This window comes from Triplophysa rosa, linkage group LG8 (assembly GCF_024868665.1).
Source record: "Triplophysa rosa linkage group LG8, Trosa_1v2, whole genome shotgun sequence".
Taxonomy (NCBI): domain Eukaryota; kingdom Metazoa; phylum Chordata; class Actinopteri; order Cypriniformes; family Nemacheilidae; genus Triplophysa; species Triplophysa rosa.
Genome location: NC_079897.1, coordinates 13,699,150 through 13,720,021, shown reverse-complemented (window position 1 = coordinate 13,720,021; position 20,872 = coordinate 13,699,150). Strand labels below are relative to the sequence as shown.

General features: G+C 43.8%; 1 protein-coding gene across 12 annotated transcripts in view; it reads right to left on the bottom strand.

Moving 5' to 3' along the window:
• Positions 1-8,201: 8,201 nt before the first annotated feature.
• The window catches only part of cobl (cordon-bleu WH2 repeat protein), a 131,500-nt gene continuing 118,829 nt past the window's right edge, over positions 8,202-20,872 (bottom strand). For 11 of the 12 annotated variants that reach the window (XM_057339495.1, XM_057339503.1, XM_057339496.1 and 8 more), the window contains 6 exons: positions 15,921-16,176; positions 14,569-14,687; positions 12,698-14,475; positions 12,491-12,610; positions 9,809-10,069; positions 8,202-9,708 (listed from right to left, as the gene is read on the bottom strand). In XM_057339495.1, coding sequence (XP_057195478.1) covers positions 9,625-9,708; positions 9,809-10,069; positions 12,491-12,610; positions 12,698-14,475; positions 14,569-14,687; positions 15,921-16,176 — 2,618 coding nt within the window. In that variant the 3' untranslated portion in view covers positions 8,202-9,624. The remainder of the gene's footprint in view (positions 9,709-9,808; positions 10,070-12,490; positions 12,611-12,697; positions 14,476-14,568; positions 14,688-15,920; positions 16,177-20,872) is intronic. The other variant, XM_057339497.1, reaches the window with a different exon arrangement.

Below are 20,872 nucleotides of genomic sequence, written 5' to 3'. Positions count from 1 at the left end.
CTATCAAAATCAGAGCAGATCCACACTCCATTCATTTGCAACTGATATGATAAACTTCACAACGCATTGATATTCCACATAGCCTACTGTTATTTAGTTCAGCTTTGTTTTAAAATGTTGTTAAACATTCAATTGCCGTCGTTCATAGATGAGATTGTGACCTTTGGTCTAATTTCTCCCGAATTTGTTTTGCTTCGCTAATGGCTGCCCTGGTCTGGAAGCAAACAGTCGGTTTGCAGTTTCATAACACATATCAGAGTGGCCACAAACGAGCCGGAATTCTGACCAACAGAGGGATTGTGGGAGGGGAAGAATTTACTGCCACACGCTGGAGAAGGGATTACCCCATCAGATCAGAGTGAAGAGAGGCAGTAGGCTATGCTTACCATCCTCCCCTCAAGCCTCACAGAGCACATGAGCTCGGCCAAAATATATAACAACACATTAACACGGAAACACATGATGTTTTATGGGACAAAATGTGGCACAGCAGTACATAGAAACAGGGTGAACTTAAATATGTAAATTTTTTGAAGAGACTTTTGTACTTGCCAAACTTTAAAATGTGGACGTATTGTACAGAGAAATTAGTCGGTGTGAATTGTGTGTCAAACATTACAAAATGCTTGTATAACACTTAAGTAAAGTGTGTGATAAGCCAGCAACACTGAAGTATGTTAAATCATGAGAGGAAAGTTAAGATTCTCTGTATTAATAACTTGTTGGTGTACATTATATCTTAATAAATGAAGCAAGAACAGAATTTCCAAAAACAGTATTTCCAGTTACAGGAAACAGTGTGTCATGGTCCTGCCGTCTTGTTCATGATTTTCTAGTCTTGTGGCAGGATTGTGACAGATCCCTTATGTTTAGTGTGAGAAAGTCATGGGTTGTTTACCTTTGACATTCCATGTGCTTTCTCGTGTCTCGTCATTGGCCCCGCCCCTCTCGTTTCCCATATTGCTTCCCTGTCGTGTCTTATGTTCCTCACCTGCCCCTCGTAATCTTCCTTTGTTTGTCACCCTATAAAGTATCCTCGTGTCTATTGTCCTGTGCTTGTGTCCTTGTACTTGTACTCTTGTGCGTTTGTGCTTACCTGTCTGCCCCTACCTCGTGGAGTATTGCTGTTTGAGTTCGTTTTTGACTTATTCCTGTGCCTGTCAAGTGTGCTATCCGTTGGGTTATATTATTCTTATTTATTGAACCGTGTTTGTCTTGCCCCCTCGTAGGAGTTCTTTGTGTTATTGTATTTTTGCCTTTTAGTTATCCCCTGGGTGTTTTGTTTATTTAATAAATTCCTGTTAACCCATTCACTGCCGCTGCCTGCACTTGGGTTCTTTCCCACCTTTCGTGACACAGTGACTAGGATGTTTATGTCATTGAGATCAGAGAGTTCCCTGATGCGGTCTTTCATTTACTAATCTGCTCATTGCCAGTAATAAAGTCACCTTTGAGATGACATCATAACCGCTGGTTTTTGATAGATTTGATTATTGTGCATGGGCACAACCTGTAACCAAGACTTTGTGACCACAGTAGACTAAACATGAATGATATCGTCCAATTTAAAGTACATACAACAAACACTAAACCAAGGCCCTTTCACTGTAAAAATGATGTGTAATAAGAATTGTTCTACCACTGAAATAATTTTAGAGACATTATTTTAAGGTCGAAAAACGAAAAAAGTGTTGCTTTAAGTTGCAATAGATGCAGCACTGTAAAAAACACCCATAAAAACTGTAAAATTCCGGCAGTTGAGTTACCAGAAATAAAATTTGTCCCGTTATTTTACACCCAATTTGTAAATTTGCAGGCCCTTTCTGTTATTTAACATTTTACCACATTGCAAAAATTTGAAGATACTGTAAAACAGTAAAATTCTGGAAATGTTTAGTTGTAGTATAGTTGTTGGCTCTCATCAGACGTCCAACAACTCTCTGTAAAGCCAAAGGATAACAGGCTGAACTGCTAGGCCTCAAATACACAATGAAGAATCGTTAATTCTAGGTAAGTATACTCTGTTTTAGCAAATTGTTCGCAGTTGTGATGCACTTGTACATTTTGTTCCTTTGCTGTGGTGATTGCTTCATTGTTCCACATTTTCTGAGTCGCTTTGGATAAAAGTGTACAGGGCTGGAAATCTCAAGTTTTAAAATGACCTGTTTGGGAGATGTCTGAAAACCATGATGATGTAACAGTTCCTTGTCAAACCTTTTGGCAGGCAAAACTTATTTTAATGAGCCCCAAATGAACATTGTCAATTTGTAAAGTCACTTATGCTATCAGGCCTTTCTATCAGTTTTGTTCATCATGTGGAAAACTCAACGGCCAAACATTTGCCAGATCCAGCAGAGACAGCTGGAGAACAAGAATGACGAGTCAAGACATACACTCAAGGACGTGATGCAAGTGCAGTATAATCTTGCGTGACTAGCCAGTTTTTCCTAAGTGGAGCTAAACCTTTAAAATTTGGTTTGTAATAAAAACGTCTTGGTTACGGATGTAACCTCAGTTCCCTGATGGAGGGAACGAGACATTGTGTCGAACCGACAGAATGGGGTTTGTCTTGAGAACCTATCATCTTCTGAGTATTTAGAAAAGGCCAATGAAAATTTGCATGCTGGACTCCTCCCCTGATGTCCGGTATAAGAGGGAAGCCGGCGTGCTCATTCATTCACCTTTGGTCTGAGGAGCCTAAAGCATCCTCCCCCGACCGCTGGGGTGGGCGGCCAGTGTTGTGGCATGAGGGACACAACGTCTCGTTCCCTCCATCAGGGAACCGAGGTTACATCCGTAACCAAGACGTTCCCTTTCTGTCGGTCTCTCGACGTTGTGTCGAACCGACAGAATGGGGTTCCTATGGAAAACGCCACAGCACTGAGCCGCGTCACAATCTCTGCGGAGCGACGTTGACTGGCCTGGGCGAGTCAGACGAACACGCTAGCGCGAAATTATGACCTTCCAGTGGAGAGGAAGGGGGACCCAGAGCTTTCCACAAAAAGTTGGGAAGCCCCCTAACGCCGGCCGTCACGGGCGGAGGCCTAATTCTCTAAATGGCGAGAAGCCGCCCGGCACCGTACGGGCCACTGGGTAAGCATTATTCCCCCTGGGGGAAAAACACTGCAGAGGCCACTACCTACCATAGGGAGGAATTAGTGGAGACACCACATGGTCTCACCATCAGGGGAGAACTCATGGGAAGAATGTGCGGACTGCAGGAGTTAACTGCAAGGTGGGAGTCCACCTGGGGAGGTCATGGGTTGCCAAGGTGGGAACCATTCATGAGGATACATCAGATGGAACAGCCCACGGAGGGGGGGTTACCACGTCTGGAGCACTAGGTCCGGTTAGAGCCATCTGGGAGATAACTCAACTGTTCCCCGGCCTAAGGGGGCAGGGCTGCTCTGCCCAGCTTGTCCCCTGGAAGGGTGCTTAGTGATGGATGGAATGCCTTTTCTTTACCCGAGGGGAAAGAATTGAGGCGGGATCGCCACTGCTCCCCCCGGAGGGGCTTCCGCAGGCGTACACCCAAACGGCTGCCGGTCCTACCTGTTGCCCTGCAGGATGCGGGCTGACACCGGTTCAACGCGGAGGTTGTAGAACCTCGCGAAGGTATTGGGCGTAGCCCAACCCGCAGCTCTGCAGATGTCTGCCAGAGAGGTGCCCTGAGCCAGTGCCCACGAGGAGGCGACACCCCGAGTGGAAAGCGCCTTAACTCCTAAGGGGCAGGGGCGATCTTGCGACCGGTATGCCAAGGATATGGCATCCACGATCCAGTGCGCCAGTCTCTGTTTGGAGACAGCTCTCCCCTTCTGCTGACCTCCAAAACAGACCAAGAGCTGCTCAGAGCTTCTGAAGCTCTGCGTGCGGTCCAAGTAGAGGCGCAGTGCACATACTGGACACAACACGGATGGGGTTGGGTCTTCCTCCCCGGTGGGGAGCGCCTGCAAGTTCACCACCTGGTCCCGGAAGGGAGTGGTGGGAACTTTGGGCACGTAGCCGGGCCGTGGTCTCAGGATAACGTGAGAGTCTCCAGGCCCGAATTCTAGGCAACCCGAGGACACAGAGAAAGCTTGTAGGTCCCCTACCCTCTTGAAGGAGGCGAGCGCTACCAGGAGGGCCATCTTTATCGACAGGCGAGAAAGATCGGCCTCCCCTAGGGGCTCGAAGGGGGGCCTCTGGAGGCCCTCCAAGACCACTTCGAGGTCCCAAGAGGGTACAGGGCGCGGCGGATTGAACTGTCTCGCGCCCCTCAGGAACCTGGTGACCAGGTCGTGCTGTCCTAGAGACTTACCAGCAACTGGATCGTGATGTGCGGCTAGAGCGGCAACATACACCTTCAGTGTGGAAGGGGAGAGATTCTTCTCAAGTCTCTCCTGGAGAAAGGACAGTACGTACCTGATCGAGCATCTCTGTGGGTCTTCTCCGTGAGAAGAGCACCAAGACGAGAAGATGCGCCACTTGAAGGCATACAATCTCCTAGTGGCCGGGGCCCTAGCCTGTGTGAAGGTCTCTACCACCGCCGGGGGTAGGTCGCTCAGGATCTCCTCGTCCCGTCCAGGGGCCAGACATGGAGGTTCCAGAGGTCTGGCCTGGGATGCCAAAACGTGCCCTTCCCCTGAGAAAGGAGGTCCTTCCTCAGGGGAATCGGCCAGGGGGGAGTTGTTGTCAGGCGCACCAGCTCTGAGAACCAAGTCCGGTTGGGCCAATAGGGTGCAACTAGTAGCACTTGATGCTCCTCTTCCCTGACCTTGCACAGGGTCTGTGCAATGAGGCTCACTGGGGGGAAGGCGTACTTCCTCTTGTCCCGCGGCCAGCTGTGCGCAAGGGCATCCATACCGAGGGGACCGTCGGATAGGGAGTACCAAAGCGGACAATGGGTTGAGTCCGGGGAGGCAAACAGGTCCACCTGCGCCTGGCCGAACTGCTCCCATATGAGCTGAACCACGTGAGGGTGGAGTCGCCACTCTCCGTGAGGTGACCACTGACGAGAGAGCCGGTCTGCTGTCTGGTTCAGGTCGCCCGGGATGTGTATGGCTCGCAGGGAGCTGATCACCTGCTGACTCCACAGGAGGAGGCGTCGGGCGAGTCGTGTTAGCTGCCGTGAACGAACGCCACCCTGGTGGTTGATATATGCCACGGCAGCTGTGCTGTCCGACTGGACCAGCACGTGCCTTCCCTGCAACTCTAGGCAGTTGATATGCCAACGCAGGCGGGGGCCCGTCCACCGCCCCGACACTGCGTGCCCGTTGCACACAGCACCCCAGCCCTGAAGGGAGGCATCCATCGTTACCATGACGTGTCTTGATAGCTGCCCTAGGGGGACCCCTCCCGTAGGAAGGCCATAGACGACCAAGGGGTCAGGGTGCGCCGGCAGAATGGCGTGATGACCATATGCCTGCTGCCGGTGTGCCACGCTCTCCAAGGAACTCGACTCTGTAGCCAGTGTTGGAGCGGTTGCATGTGCATCAACCCGAGGGGGACCACCCCCGCCGAGGATGCCATGTGCCCCAGGAGCCTCTGAAATTGTTTCAGGGAGACCGCTGGCTGCCTGAAATGCTTCAGGCAGTTCAACACTGACTGAGCGCGCTCTGTAGTCAGTCGCGCTGTCATGGAGACAGAGTCGAGTTCCATACCGAGAAAGGATGCTCTGTATGGGGGAGAGCTTGCTCTTTTCCCAGTTGACCTGTAGCCCCAACTGATCTAGGTGCCGGAGCACCAGGTCCCTGTGTGTACACAACAGATCTCGCGAGTGAGCCGAGATGAGCCAGTCGTCGAGATAGTTAAGTACCCGCACACCTTCTTCCCTGAGGGGAAGGAGGGCGGCTTCCACGACCTTCGTAAAGACTCGTGGAGACAGGAACAGACCGAAGGGGAGGACCCTGTACTGATATGCCCGTCCCTCGAACGCGAACCTCAGTAACGGCCGGTGTCGAGGGAGGATCGAGACATGAAAGTACGCGTCCTTCAGGTCGATTGCCATGCACCAGTCCTGACGCCTGACGGACGTCAGGATGCGCTTCTGCGTGACCATCCTGAAAGGCAGCTTGTGTAGGTGTCTGTTCAGAACACGCAGATCCAAGATAGGGCGCAACCCCCCGCCTTTCTTGGGGACAATGAAGTACGGGCTGTAGAACCCGCTGAACATCTCGGCCGGTGGGACGGGCTCGATCGCTCCCTTCACCAGAAGGGAGGTGACCTCCGCCCGCAGTACGGGAGCATCCCTGCCTCTGACTGAGGTAAAAAGGACGCCCCGGAACTTGGGCGGACATGTAGCGAACTGAATCGCATAGCCGAGAGGGATCGTCTTCCTCAGCCAGCCTGACAGTCTGGGAAGCTGAGACCAAGCTCCCAGAAACCGACACAGGGGGACTAGAGGTTTGATCTGCTTCATCGCCCCCGCGGAGGGTGGTTCGATGGCTAGCAGTACGGATTCCTTGCCGGGGGAGGCCACCCGGGGAGGAGATCGGCTCTGCTGTTTTTCCTGCCTGGCGATTGTCCAGCTCAACACACTGTCTGTCTGAGAGTGCTGAAGGCTGGTGTTTATACTCGACATTGCGCTTCGCCGTACGCAACGTCGAGTTGCCGTCCACCATCCACCGGTGGGAACGGCTGTGAAAACCCAGAGAGAGAGGAAACTCTTTTTGTGAGGAAGTGGGCGCTGGCCCCCAGGGGGGACCAACTGATGGTAGGACGGGGCAGGAACCGTCCCTGTCCGACCCAGCGATGGAGTGGCTGGGATCGGGCCCGGTGGTAGTCTCAATCTCCCTGGGGTCTCTCCGTCAGGGCCGCTTCTGCTTCCGCGACGGCTGCTGACGGTGAGGCGGTTTCCTCTTTGACATCCTTTTCCGGGAGGCAGCCTGAGAAGGGGGCACTGGAGCCGGAACCGGAGTCGAAGAGGGCCGAGGCTGCTGGGAAGCAGACGCCGCTTGGGATCTCGAAGGCCTGACGGCGGCCGAGTCACTGCGGGGCAGGATGTGTCTGATTGCCTCCGTCTGCTTCTTCACCGTCGAGAACTGAGAAATCCTCAACGGTGTCACCAAACAGCCCTCCCTGCGAGATGGGGGCGTCGAGAAAGCGAACCTTTTCGGCGTCCCGCATCTGCGCAAGGTTGAGCCAGAGGTGCCTCTCTTGGACCACCATGGTGGACATCGCCCGACCCAAGGCCCGTGCCGTCACCTTAGTCTCCCGTAGAGCGAGATCGGTGGCGGTACGGAGTTCCTGCATTACCGTTGGGTCGGTCTTGCCCTCGTGGAGCTCCTTCAACGCCTTGGCCTGATGGACCTGCAGGATGGCCATGGTGTGGAGGGAGGAGGCGGCCTGACCCGCAGCCGTGTAAGCCTTCGACACCAGAGATGCCGAAAACTTACACGCCCTGGATGGGAGTCTAGGCCGAGCCCTCCAGGTGGCCACTCTCTGCGGGCACAGGTGCACCGCGACAGCACGCTCCACCTGGGGGATCTCGACATAACCCCTGGCCGCCCCACCATCGAGGGAAGTAAGGGCGACTGAGCCTTTCTGATTGGAACGGGCTGTGAGAGGCGCGTTCCAAGTCTTACTCAGCTCCTCATGCACCTCCGGGAAGAACAGGACCGGAGCTGGACGCGGCTTGGTGCCGCGCTCAGACCCCAGGTACCACGTATCCAACCGCGAGCGCTGGGGTAAAGGCGGTGCTGTGCACTGCAGCCCAATGCTCACGGCGGCCCGGAAAAGCATGGTTGACATCTCAATGTCTGCATCTTCCTGGACTCGACCCCCCGGGGGAGGGAGCTCCGAGGAATCATCGGGGTTGGATGCCAAAAGATCGCCCTCCGATGCTGTGATCGACATCTCATCTTCGTCACGCACTTCCGAGTACGTGGCGGAGGAACAGACGGGGTAGGACCGTCTTTTAAGGGATGGTCAGACGAGCGACACGGGGCGTGAATGGTCCGTGAGCCTGCGGCTGGCGGGTTAACGTTCACAGTGATCCCCATATCACCCCCGGTGTTCTTCTGAAGACCAAAAGGTGAATGAATGAGCACGCCGGCTTATACCCGGACATCCGGGGAGGAGCCCGGCATGCAAATTTCATTCGCCAATTTTCATTGGCCTTTTCTAAATACTCAGAAGATGATAGGTTCTCAAGACAAACCCCATTCTGTCGGTTCGACACAACGTCGAGAGACCGACAGAAAGGGAACCTGTGAGTAACTGTACATTTACATTTATTCATTTGGCAAACTTGGGTACTACACAAAGCATTTACAGCATAAACGTTTTAAAACAAGAAGACTGATTAAAATCATGCTTAACATTATGCTGAAACTTTCAGTTGCAGATCAATCTGACATTTGGTGCATTTCTTGAAAATGTACATTTTGTCAAGTTTAAAAGCTCAGTATAGAATAGAAGCGATTGCCATGCAGTCTAGACTAAACAATGACAGAGAGGGCATAGTTTCTAGACACGATATAAAAACTGTTTATGAAATGATATATAGTCCTCCATGAAAGCATTTCATTTGGAGTGCACAAATTTCTCCTTCCTGAGAACAACTCTGCAAGAACTGTAAAGGTTTTTAAACTAAAAATAGTTTATTTATTTACAATTTTAAATCAATTAGAGCTGAAATCAAAAAGCAAACAAATATAAATTTTAACATTACAAAGGCATTATTAAAAAACGATCTCTTTACACTAATGCTATAATGTCGCATTTGAAACATTATATTAGTTTAAAGTATATTTTTACAAAATATACAACTTTCAGCCTTTGTACACACAAGTCATTGATTCAAGATGACCATACAGGTATGTCATGTTGTCTAAAGTACTACATAACATCAACAAAAGATTTACAACTTATGTAAATATATATTAAACAATTTACTCTAGTGTATGATTCCCAATGGCATAAGTAATGCTGACGCACCATGACAGCTTAAGATCACAGTTCAGCAGCTTTCAAAAGGCATTGATTACATTTTAATGTCTAATCGTGTCATATACGTAGTATCTTTAACGCTGTTTCCAAAATAACATCATAGAAAATTATTTTAAAAGTATTCAAATATATGGCATATGCATCTACAAAGCCTTAAACACAATTTACATCGTCAAGATCGATATGTAGTCTACAGACAACTTTTTCTAATCAAATAGCTTATGATCTAATGATCATTCTGAAAATATATAAATATCTTTGAAAATAACATATCAAATCTGTCAGTTTAACAAATTTACCACCTACTATTGTTACAAGCATATTACCGATGATCATTGTGACTGGCAGGTGGTACTGTATAAACTGCAGCTCACCACCTCATACTGTGAAGCAACAGAAAATACCAGCATAATTTATTTAGATATAATACTGATAAAGATATAGAAGGCAGTCCGACCTGTATGAAAAAGCAAAGTCAAACGCCATTTAGCATTAGAATAGAAATGCAACATTATACTCAGAACATAAAGTGCATGAAACTAAGCAAACAATTATTGGCACACATGTGAAGCAGCATATCACTATAAATAAAGAAGGCTATGTTAGCATAATCTGCAACAGCATTAGCATAAATGCTACAACACCAGATTTGGCTCTGGCTTCCAGAAAACCCAAACGGTGATCCGGTGAAAGTTTCTAGTGTCCATGAGAAAGTGCCGACGTTGCCTGAATAGTGCCAAGCCTTCCATTCACTTGCATCCTCGTCTGTGTTACAGGGACCTGTGAAATGACACGTCTACAATTGTAATGTTCTTATGCAACTCAATCACTTCTGCATCTAAGATCTACGTATCTAAGAATATGATCAGCCCTTTTTTACCTTCCTCAGACGTTGGGCTGCAGAGCCGGAGCGGATGGCCTCCAGAAGAGCATCTCGAGCCACCTCTGGGTTCTCCCCGGCGGGCAACACTAGAGGTGGCTTGTTTGGAGCTGGAGGTGGGGGAGGACAAAAGGCCGGAGGTGGGGGTGCCACAAAAGCCGGAGGAGAGGTGGGAGGAGGTGAGATACTATCTGTCTGGATATTTCTGTTCTCCTCAGTCTTCCTGAGCTGCTCCAGCTCTTTAGTTGCTCCTGATTTGGTCTAAAAGTAGCAACAATGAAGTGGTATTTATGACTGACGAACAAGCACATCACAGCTTCATGCAACAAATCCGTTTTCCCTTTGAGCAATAAACAAATGAAAAATGAATGATTTCTAAAGCTACTTGTTTAAAATGTACTTGGAAAAAATGACTCCGGTTAGATTTGTGTCCAATTAAATGCTCGCTCTCATAAATGAGAAAATCCCTTCCTCTTGAAACAACTAGCACGTAGCAAATGTTAGTTTATTGCTTTGTAACTACTCTCTGATTAAATAAAGAATGAGCCCCTCAATATGTCCAACCCAAACTTCCCGTTTCAACAGAAAATATGTCAACGCTGGGCAGAAAACTGTGCTTGTCAAGTGATTTCATGGAATCCATCAAGGCCTTTCAGTACTGAAACCCAAAAGCAATGTGGATAATTCATCTGGCAATCCTATGCCACAATACACATATTTGTCACCCAACTACCAGACTTTAATTTTACAGTATTGTAGAGTAATTGTTGTTTCTGGATTTGTATGCAGCCATTTATTACAAATGTTTAGTAGAGATGTACATTTTTCACGGTAATCAAACAACGAATGGCTAACTTATAAATGATTCAGCATACTGGAATAAAAAGAAATTAAATTACACAAAGAAACTGTAAACTTACGCACAATACACAGTTGGATACTGCATTTCAACAGGAACTACTCGTAATCCATGTTATACAACACATAACAGAGCAAATGTCTTACATTTGATATTTTTTCATTTTAAAGGGGTCATGTGGCGCGAATACGTGTTTTTCTGTCTTTGGTGTATTATAAGTTGCGAAAAGAAAGCCTCTTTGTTTGCCCTTCCAAAAGATGAGACAACTAAAAACTAATGGTTACATTTTATTTACAACACTGTTCCAGAACAGTACAATGCAAATATTCAAGTGTGTGCAGCGCATTTCACAGATGATTGCTTCATGAACCTGGGAGAGATCAAGGCCGGTTGTGCACGAATGCTTTTGTTAAAAAGTGGGGCAATTCCAACCATAACAACTTCTCAAGGACAGTCTGGCGCTTCAGATTCGCAGCCTGTAAGTATATTTTCATTTTAAACGACTTTGTTACGGACTAACGCAAGTTGAGTTTGTCGTGTGCTTGTAGCACATGTTGTTTCTTTGTGTGATCTACAAATGCAGACACGCGCGCAACGTGAAAAAAGACAACATAAGTCCTAATGATCAGTAATTATGTTCCAACTAAAGGCAACAAATGTCATGTTTATAATGGGGTTTATTGTCTTTGTTGAGTTTTTAACTATTTAACATAATATATTTTTTAAAAACCTTACCAATCCTTTACATCCTGCTCAAGTCGTGCTGGCAAAGTTGATGTATCGGCTTGATCATCTTCATTTTCCGGATCAGATTCGGGCTCGAATTGATAAGGAAAGTACCGATGACATTTTATCACCTGTCAGTACAATTGCTTGGGATGTTCCGAATATGGTAAGAGGCGTTACATTTCCGTCATACGCTTGCAGTATTCGACCAATCACTACGCACTGGTTAACTGGCCAATCATAGCACACCTCGCTTTTCAGAGCCATGAGCTTTGTAAAAAATCTGCGCGTTTCAGAGAGGCGGGGCAAAGAGGAGATACAAACATGCACGGTATGTGGAAAATACAGCGTTTTAGTGTATAAACACTGCATCATATCTAATGTGATGCAATATGACTCCTTTAAAATATAAATTTGATTAAATTTTTTGGTTTATATTTTTTATAGTATTGTTAATAAACATGGTAAAAATCTTCCTCCGAGATCACCATGTGCTAGCCTGTTGTTCAGTAGAAATGACTGAGCTTAGCATAAAATGTCACTCCTGTTACTGTCCAACCTACGTTGTGTTCACCCCGTTTCCCCTCTGTCCACTTTAAATGAAGTAAATAAAATCAACGTATATTTTACATGTTTTTCTAGTTACTTGCAAGAAATGGATTGGCAAATGAGGTCACAAATTTTTTTATACTAAATGAAATGCATTAAAATCACAATGTGGCATAAACATAACATGGCTTTTTTATAGATAATACTTGGTTAGTAATACGTTATTGAAATAATGCCTTTAGAAAATGTAAATAGTACATGCCTATTAATTCTAAACGCTAAAAAAGAGATGGGAATGTCCTGTAACAGGGGGGACATTTCACCTGTGTCACATGGAGAAAAAAAACTCTAGTAAGAATAAATACACCATAATATCCTGAGCTGGACCAGTATTTCTTATTTAATAAGCACTCCAACTAAAATGATAAAATCATGGAAAGTTTAGCATTTTTTATGGAAAGTTACTGCTCTGAAATAGCATCGAATACTAGGAATGACCCATGCGACAAATAAATATCTTGAAAAATCAATCTTGTTATTCAGTGTACCTTCTTCAGTCTGGAAGAGTTGGTTGGAGCTCTGATTGCAGACAGAAGTGCTGAACGCTCATTCTCTGCATCAACGTATGGCGGCTTCTTAACAGTGCTCTTACTAGAAGAATCAGATACCTGGACACACCAAAAAATCATTTTAATTCCTCAATCATTTTACATTTACTCTGAACAATGAAAGACATGCTGTGATTGACAGTTGACCTTTTTAAGGCGTTCAATCCCCTCTCCAGACTGAATGGCCTCCATTAGTGAGCTATGGAGAGAAGCTTCCTTCTGGGCAGGCTTAAAAACAACAGGCTTGATCTTCTTCAAGGGTCCGAACATGTTAGTTTGGTTGGGTGCTGACTGAAGCTCAGTTTTTTGCAGTTCTGGCTTCTTTCTAAGAGGTGGACGTGTGAAGTCTGTTGGCATCTGTCGGGGAGAGGTGGTGTCTGGGATTGATGTGGCTTCTTTAGAGAAGGATTCAATGGGTTTAATGTGAGAAGATGTTTGTGTGATGACCTGGACTTTATTTACGGAATCCAAATATTTGGGTTTGCCGGCCCCAATTAGAGTTTCTTCAACACTTCTGAAATTTTCAGAATTAGACACCTTTTCCACATTTCTGGGGTATGACTGTGAGCGTTTGGGTCCTGCAAAAGAAGGCGCTGAACCTTCTGTGGGTTTTAAAGTGGTGGCAGGTTTGTACGAAGCCAATGAAGGTGCATTTGTAGGTTTATTCTCATTATTGAACTGCTGACTGAAAGGTTTTTGAACTCTGACAACAGACTCGGTTGGCTCCTGAAGGGTGGTTATTTTAGTAGTGTAAATGCTGTTGTTTTTAGCAATGGCAGAAGCTACATATTGGCTTGATGTTCTTTTGGAGGGTTTCAGAAAGGAGAGATCTCGTCCTTCACCGGTGAAAGAAGATTTCTCCGCAGGAGAAGGATTGCTTACTACTACAGAAATGGGGTTCCTTTCCAAAATAATCACCTCTTTGTGTGTTTCTTCTGAAATTGATTTCTCTGCAATTTTAAAGACTCCAGATTCATCTCCATTCTTCACCGTGCTGCCTTGGTTGGCCATCGTTGATTGGTCTTGCTTCTCTGCTGAGCTCCAGAAGGCTTTCGCATGTCCTAGTGAGGATTCTCCTGCACTCGTGACCCCTTCATTTGTGGCATATTTCTCTGTGACAGTGTTTATCTGTCTCCTTGTAACCATGTTTCCCTGTTCGTCGATCTTAATGGCACCCACGACTAGAGAGCCCGCAGGCTTTTGTGTCTGGGACACAGCTGGTTTGGGAGGGATGACTACGAAGGTTTTCATTCCAAATCTGGAGACTGAACTCTGGGTGATCTTACCTTGAATTGCTGGGGCTTTGGTAGCAGGCGTCCTTTCTTCTTTAACAGTCTCTGTGTTAAGCCTCTGGACGGCAGGTTCAGAGTTCAGCCTGTCGTCAGGAACCTTTGGAGCGCTTTGAACAGCAGGACGCACCACCTGACTTTGAGACTTCAGTGATACAATGTTATTCTGTCCATTTGGTCTTTCAGTCTCAGCTTTACCCTTCGTGTCAAATTTGTGTTCTTTATTATCTCTGAGCTTATTCTTTTGTGACTGCTTCTGGTCGACTAAAGGTAGACTTGTGTTTTTCTTAATGTCTATAAGTTTACGCTCTTTCAACTGCTTCTGTTCATCTGTAGATGGACTCACGTTTTTCTTCATGTCTGGAAGCGACTGCTTCTGAATGCCTGAAGACGGTCTCACATTCTTCACCATCAGGCAGGCATTGTTGTTTTTGTTTTGGATAGCCTCATATAGTGTACGGGATTGTTTGGTGATGTTCGGAAAGCTGCACAATGTTGGCACCTCATGCTCCTTGATGTTAGATCTGTCGTCAACAGGAACTTCATCGATAGTTGTAACTGGAATGTCCACGTCAACAATAGACACAGGGATTTCATCATCCACAAACACAGATGCTCTATCTGAATGATTCATGTCTAATATAGAAGAAAAATCGAAAATATGTTATTCACCGGGTTTTAAATAGCATCTATGTTGTCTGTCATTGACTTTATCCATAAGTCACTTACCTGCTAGATTTGCATCTAAATCGGCCAGGGTCAGATGTATCTGAACTGTGATCTCTGGGTCCTCTTCATAACTATTCTGTCGCTGGATTGGCTGATGTTCTCGCTGAATATTCCCACTACTTGCATCAGAAAGAAATAAAAACATCTTATTTGGTAGTGTATTTATAAAACGCAAAAACAAACAAAAATGGCCAACCCTTGTTAGTGACAATAATATCCTGATACAATATTGCTGCAGGTGCAATTCAATGAAATTATTTTTCTTTTTTTTCTTATTTCTTCAGTCACTCTTTTTATCTTGTGTAAAGAGTTTGAGTCATTGTCACTTTGACAATGAATATAAACAGAATTAGCTGTTTCTCTGCATATTTGTGCTAAACACTCATAATTAACAGGGTTAATTTTAGAACGCTGTTTTGAGCACCATTTCAAAGACTTTGCTTTGTGTACTAAAATGACAAACAATTATGTTTGAATATGACCAAAATGCTCTACAATATTAGATTAGAGAAAGAACTTTTTGTCCTGGACCCATATAGGTTCAGAAGCCTATCTATACACAAAAATGATTCCACTGGTCACTACTGACACTGAAGCAGTGTGGAAGCAGAAACTTGAGCTAGAGCGAGGGCCTCAATGGCAAGTAAACATCAAAATTATGATTCTGGCTCAATACAATACACGTCACATATAAAACAAACCAAATACATGTATTAAACATCCTACCTTTTGAGATTTAAGACAATCCTGAGGGTATCTTAATTTTAAGATGATATTTTACGACAGCTTTTGTTTTTTGAGAATTTGGATTCTTCTTCATTTTTTTCCTAAGATCAATGTGGTCTACATACATAACATTGCTGACTTTTCTTAAATTAGAATTTGAGAAAAAAATATGAGAGTTAAGAATTTCCCTACGAATACTTTGTGAATCCGGCCCCAAAACACTCAGCTCCATGAAGCAAAGTTTTAAAAGGCTACCTTGACTTTACAGTCAGCCCTGTAGGAACATCGATAGGATCTAATTGCCTAATATGAATATGCGAATAATCTGATGGTTGTAAACAGAATGAAGACAGAATGAAAGAGATAAATCATCTGCTCTGTCTCCACTCTTCCTGGAAGAGGTTTAGATTCCTGTCCAGCAGACAAATAAAAGCACAATAAAGCGATGGATGTTTTTCTGTTTAGATGCAGTCAATATAAAAATGACAATAAAAAAACAATGTTTGTTGTTGAAATGTAATATGCTGAAAACTAAAGTAAAAATGTTCCCAACATCAAAAACAGATTATTTGAAGAGTCACCGTTTTTGTGTGTTGTGAAGGTCTGTAGTTAAAGTGAGTGTATACCTGTGTCTGGAGCCCCAGGTAGCACAGCCCTCATCGCTGTCACTGGAAGAGTCTTTGGACTGCTTTACAGCCACAGCTGGGCCACCATTCAGAGACATGATGTTCACCGATGATGCGGATTGGATCATTTCAGAGGGAGAAACCGGACTTGGCTCCTCTGCCATGCCCTCTGACGCTGCATAGCCCTGGTCTACAAAGCTCTCACTGCTGCCCACAGACACCGTTTCGACAGACTCATGAGCTGAACGTAGCCATGCTGGAAGAGAAAGTAAAATTATATTGTTATTGATGCCATGATGCTACTTTAGATGTCCCATGCTGCAAGAACCGAGAATTAGTCCAAAAGGTGCTTGCCACAGTCTCTGTTAATACATGCACAAAACATTATGGAAGGGTGGAAAATGACTCGCTAAATATCGCCTCTAGAATCTCACATTTCTCTCTGAAAATGTGAATAGTTCTAATAATTAGCACCTTTTTGTAAGTGTAAATAGATCTGCGTTCCACGTTCTGTGCGTCTTGCCAAAGGTAAGATATGTGTAAATAAAATCAGGTGGAATGTGGGTCATGGATAAAAGCCAAACAAACTAAACATAGCTGACTTTGCTCTTAAAAACCATTTGTGGAAAGCAAATTCTATTCTATTAACTGCCATACTGCACATACTCTCTTCCGTTGTTGCATCATGAGTTAAACCCTTTTTAATCCACTGATCTTCTAACCTACTCACATACCACAATGCAGTAATTACAGAGCTTGCATCGAAAATGACTAAATTAAAAAAAGCTATTCAACAGCTACCTTAAAAAAGAGACAGAGATGTTTTGCTGGAGGAACCTTTGGATGAACTCGGTGTGTAAGTGAATGTGTGTGTGTTCAGGTTTGGGCAGTTAAGCTGAGGAGAGGCCTGTTCCTGGATTCATTGTGACTCACAAACTGTTTCCCAGCCGTTTCCCAGCAGAGCTCATATAAACGCCAGCTGCAACCACAGCGAGAGTTGTTGTGCTTGTGCATGCACACACACAAACATAAACACACAGACGCACTATCGATTAGCGGCGCATGACATCTTACGACATGAGTAAACAGTGTCACATAACACAACATCAGAAATATTCATGAAATCAAGCTGTGAGCAAAACTACTACATCTAAAATCAGGACTTTAGATTGCAAGTAGGGATGCATGATAAATTATCGGCCATAACGGTATCGGACGGATTTTTAATGGTTAGTGTTAATGGTATCGCCCGATAATAAAATTTAGGCCGATATATTACAGCAGATAAATTATGAATCATTTTCTCTGGTTGAACCACTTCAGCTGCACGCTGCTCAGTTAAAATACTGTCTTTCTGTCATGATCATTCACTTACTGCTAATAGCAAAACATTGTTGATGTAGTATGTAGATATTTATGTATGTCTAAATTATAGGAACAAAAGCATATTGTTTGAAGCTGACTGCTGTCTGAATGCTTTCTGTCGTGGCTATTGAGAACACCTTTCTGGGTTGCTCTGGAAGAAATCTTTGATTTGTTCATTAAATAAACATTACACTAATTAAATATTTTTTTACTTTTAAACTTTTCTGGTATAAAGTAGGTTTGGTTCATGATTTTCAGGGGGGAAAAATAATATTTAGCCTGAGAAAATGTTATATTAATATTTGGGTACTGTATATCGGCCAATATATCGGTTATCGGCCAAAATTGACATATCGGTGCATCCCTAATTGCAAGAGTCACATTTTGCAGCTATTCTCTTAATGGTCCGAGTACAACATTGATTTGATTTTTTTCGTTTTCAGTTATACATGAGAAACACCACCAAAGCTTTGAAAACCGAGCTTTGACTAGTGCTGTTAAACGATTAAATGTGATTAATCGCATCCAGAATAAAACCTTGTGTTTACATAATATTTGTCCGTGTGCTGTGTTTTATAAATACAAAATTAAAATGCACATACATTTATACAGTATATTTAGGAAATATTTGCATGTATATATTTATAGATAGTTTAAATGATACATAAACATTTATTTCTATTAATTTCTGTTTTTGTATGTATGTGTTTATAATACAAAATTAATATGCACAGTACACAGACATATATTATGTAAACACAACATTTTATTCTGGATGCGATTAATTGTTTAACCCTATACATGACTAAGCTGAGCATAAGGCATATCTGTCTAGCCATGTGTCCTGCGCTGTAAATGACTGGATAACAGTGCGTCTATTTTCATGACCCTACTGCGACTACCACGGTTAAACTAAGGATATAAATGGGGGAAAAATACGGCAAATTTATTCACAAGAGCTTTAAAGCCATGGACTTCCATAAATAATAGATTAAGACATCCTTTCTGTTTATGCTGTAAATAATGGCCTTGACATGACTGTCCTTCAATTATTAAGAGCTTGACAAGAAAACTCAGTCCCACCTCATATAGGATATATACTATATGAATCTGAATTGTCATTACATACAGTATATTATTCAGACTGCACTACAGTGAGTTACACACACGGTATCATCTACAGCAGGAGTCTTCAACTAAAATTGCTCGAGGTCCAGTAAACGAACCCTCCTTACCAGCCGAGGTCCGGACAATTAAATACCTAAAAACATGAAGTGTCTATGTCTAGTTTCATAATGCCGTTCAAGGTTTCCACTTTTGACAACCGCAACAGACTCTGAGCAAATGAAACAAACTGGCCTCGTGCATGTCGATGTAGGAAGAATAAATGCAAATCTCTCGACCCATTCATCTCAGAAAACATGGTTTTCAGTGTCAACTTTTCTAACTTTTGAAAAGGACATTGTTTTTCAGTCACCGACAGTTACATCTGTCTACGCGCTGTGCAGTGAGTGCGCATACAGGTGCTGGTCATATAATTAGAATATCATCAAAAAGTTGATTTATTAGTTGATTATTTATTAGTTGATTATTTCTTTTAATTTGATGATTATAACTGACAACTAATGAAAATCCCAAATTCAGTATCTCAGAAAATTAGAATATTACTTAAGACCAATACAAAGAAAGGATTTTTAGACGTCTTGGCCAACTGAAAAGTATGAACATGAAAAGTATGAGCATGTACAGCACTCAATACTTAGTTGGGGCTCCTTTTGCCTGAATTACTGCAGCAATGCGGCGTGGCATGGAGTCGATCAGTCTGTGGCACTGCTCAGGTGTTATGAGAGCCCAGGTTGCTCTGATAGTGGCCTTCAGCTCTTCTGCATTGTTGGGTCTGGCATATCGCATCTTCCTCTTCACAATACCCCATAGATTTTCTATGGGGTTAAGGTCAGGCGAGTTTGCTGGCCAATTAAGAACAGGGATACATGGTCCTTAAACCAGGTACTGGTAGCTTTGGCACTGTGTGCAGGTGCCAAGTCCTGTTGGAAAATGAAATCTGCATCTCCATAAAGTTGGTCAGCAGCAGGAAGCAAGACTGATCGACTCCATGCCACGCCGCATTGCTGCAGTAATTAAGGCAAAAGGAGCCCCAACTAAGTATTGAGTGCTGTACATGCTCACACTTTTCATGTTCATACTTTTCAGTTGGCCAAGATTTCTAAAAATCCTTTCTTTGTATTGGTCTTAAGTAATATTCTAATTTTCTGAGATACTGAATTTGGGATTTTCATTAGTTGTCAGTTATAATCATCAAATTAAAAGAAATAAACATTTGAAATATATCAGTCTGTGTGTAATGAATGAATATAATATACAAGTTTCACTTTCTGAATGGAATTAGTGAAATAAATCAACTTTTTGATGATATTCTAATTATATGACCAGCACCTGTATATTATGTTAACTGTCTGTGGTGCCGTAGGACCCAAACTGCTACTGAGCGGACCTTGATGTGCCTGGTATAAATTTGATTGCATTAGAAAATAATGTTAGGCGTTCATTTATTTATTATGTCAAAAGGCTTTGAGGTCCGGACGGACGCATATTGCGGTCCGCATTCGGACTGGAGTCCGCTAGTTGGTGACCCCTGATCTAGAGTCATGAACTCTTACAGCCACACCAATCATGACCACATGCTTCCAAATCTATTCAGTCAAACGCATAACAGAACAGCCAGACTCATGCTCATGCTTCTTCAAGTAAAGAAATACAATTACATCACTGAAATACTGCGGGGGTATCCTTGTCTTGATTTTATACAAACCCATGCAAAGCTCTCACCTACAGTACTACACACCGGCATGCGAAATGAATAAAGCACCTTTGCAGTAAATCACACGAGGAGATCGTCCCAGGTCACAAACCGAAACTACATTTTTGGTTCATTTCCAGAGTGAATTAGCATTCAATGCCCGCGTTATTAACAGGACCTAAGTAGCATTTGATTAAAAATTCCTAAGAAATTAATAGCACATAGTGGTAGTCATTATACACTGTAGTTGTGGTAGTCATTATACACTGTAGTTGTGGTAATGTCCTGCAGTGTGGACTCACACTAACAACAGATTGAAAAGTCTCAGAATGTTCAGAATGTGAATTTACCTCATGTAACATTTAATGTGAATTTACCTCACGTAACATTTAATGTGAATATACCTCACGTAACATTTACAGTAGACATCAGCTAACACTTAGTAACTCATTTGCTTAACAGACAAAACTGCCCTTTACTACCCTAGTTATCATAATATATATGCTTATAATATCTGCTTTTATTATCCTGAGACATCTAAATGCAAATATCTCACAGCTAACATCATCGAAAATGTAATCTGAATAAAAGAGCAAACTCAAACATCCAGAGTAGGCATATCTCAAATCATTTAATAAAAACCAATCACACAGACCCTTGTAGCCAAAGAGAAAGCATTTGTCAAAACAAAGTGCACAAAGTTCTGAAAGTCCAACAAAAGAGTTTAACACGCCATTCAAAAACGTAGCATATGTAAACGAGGACAATG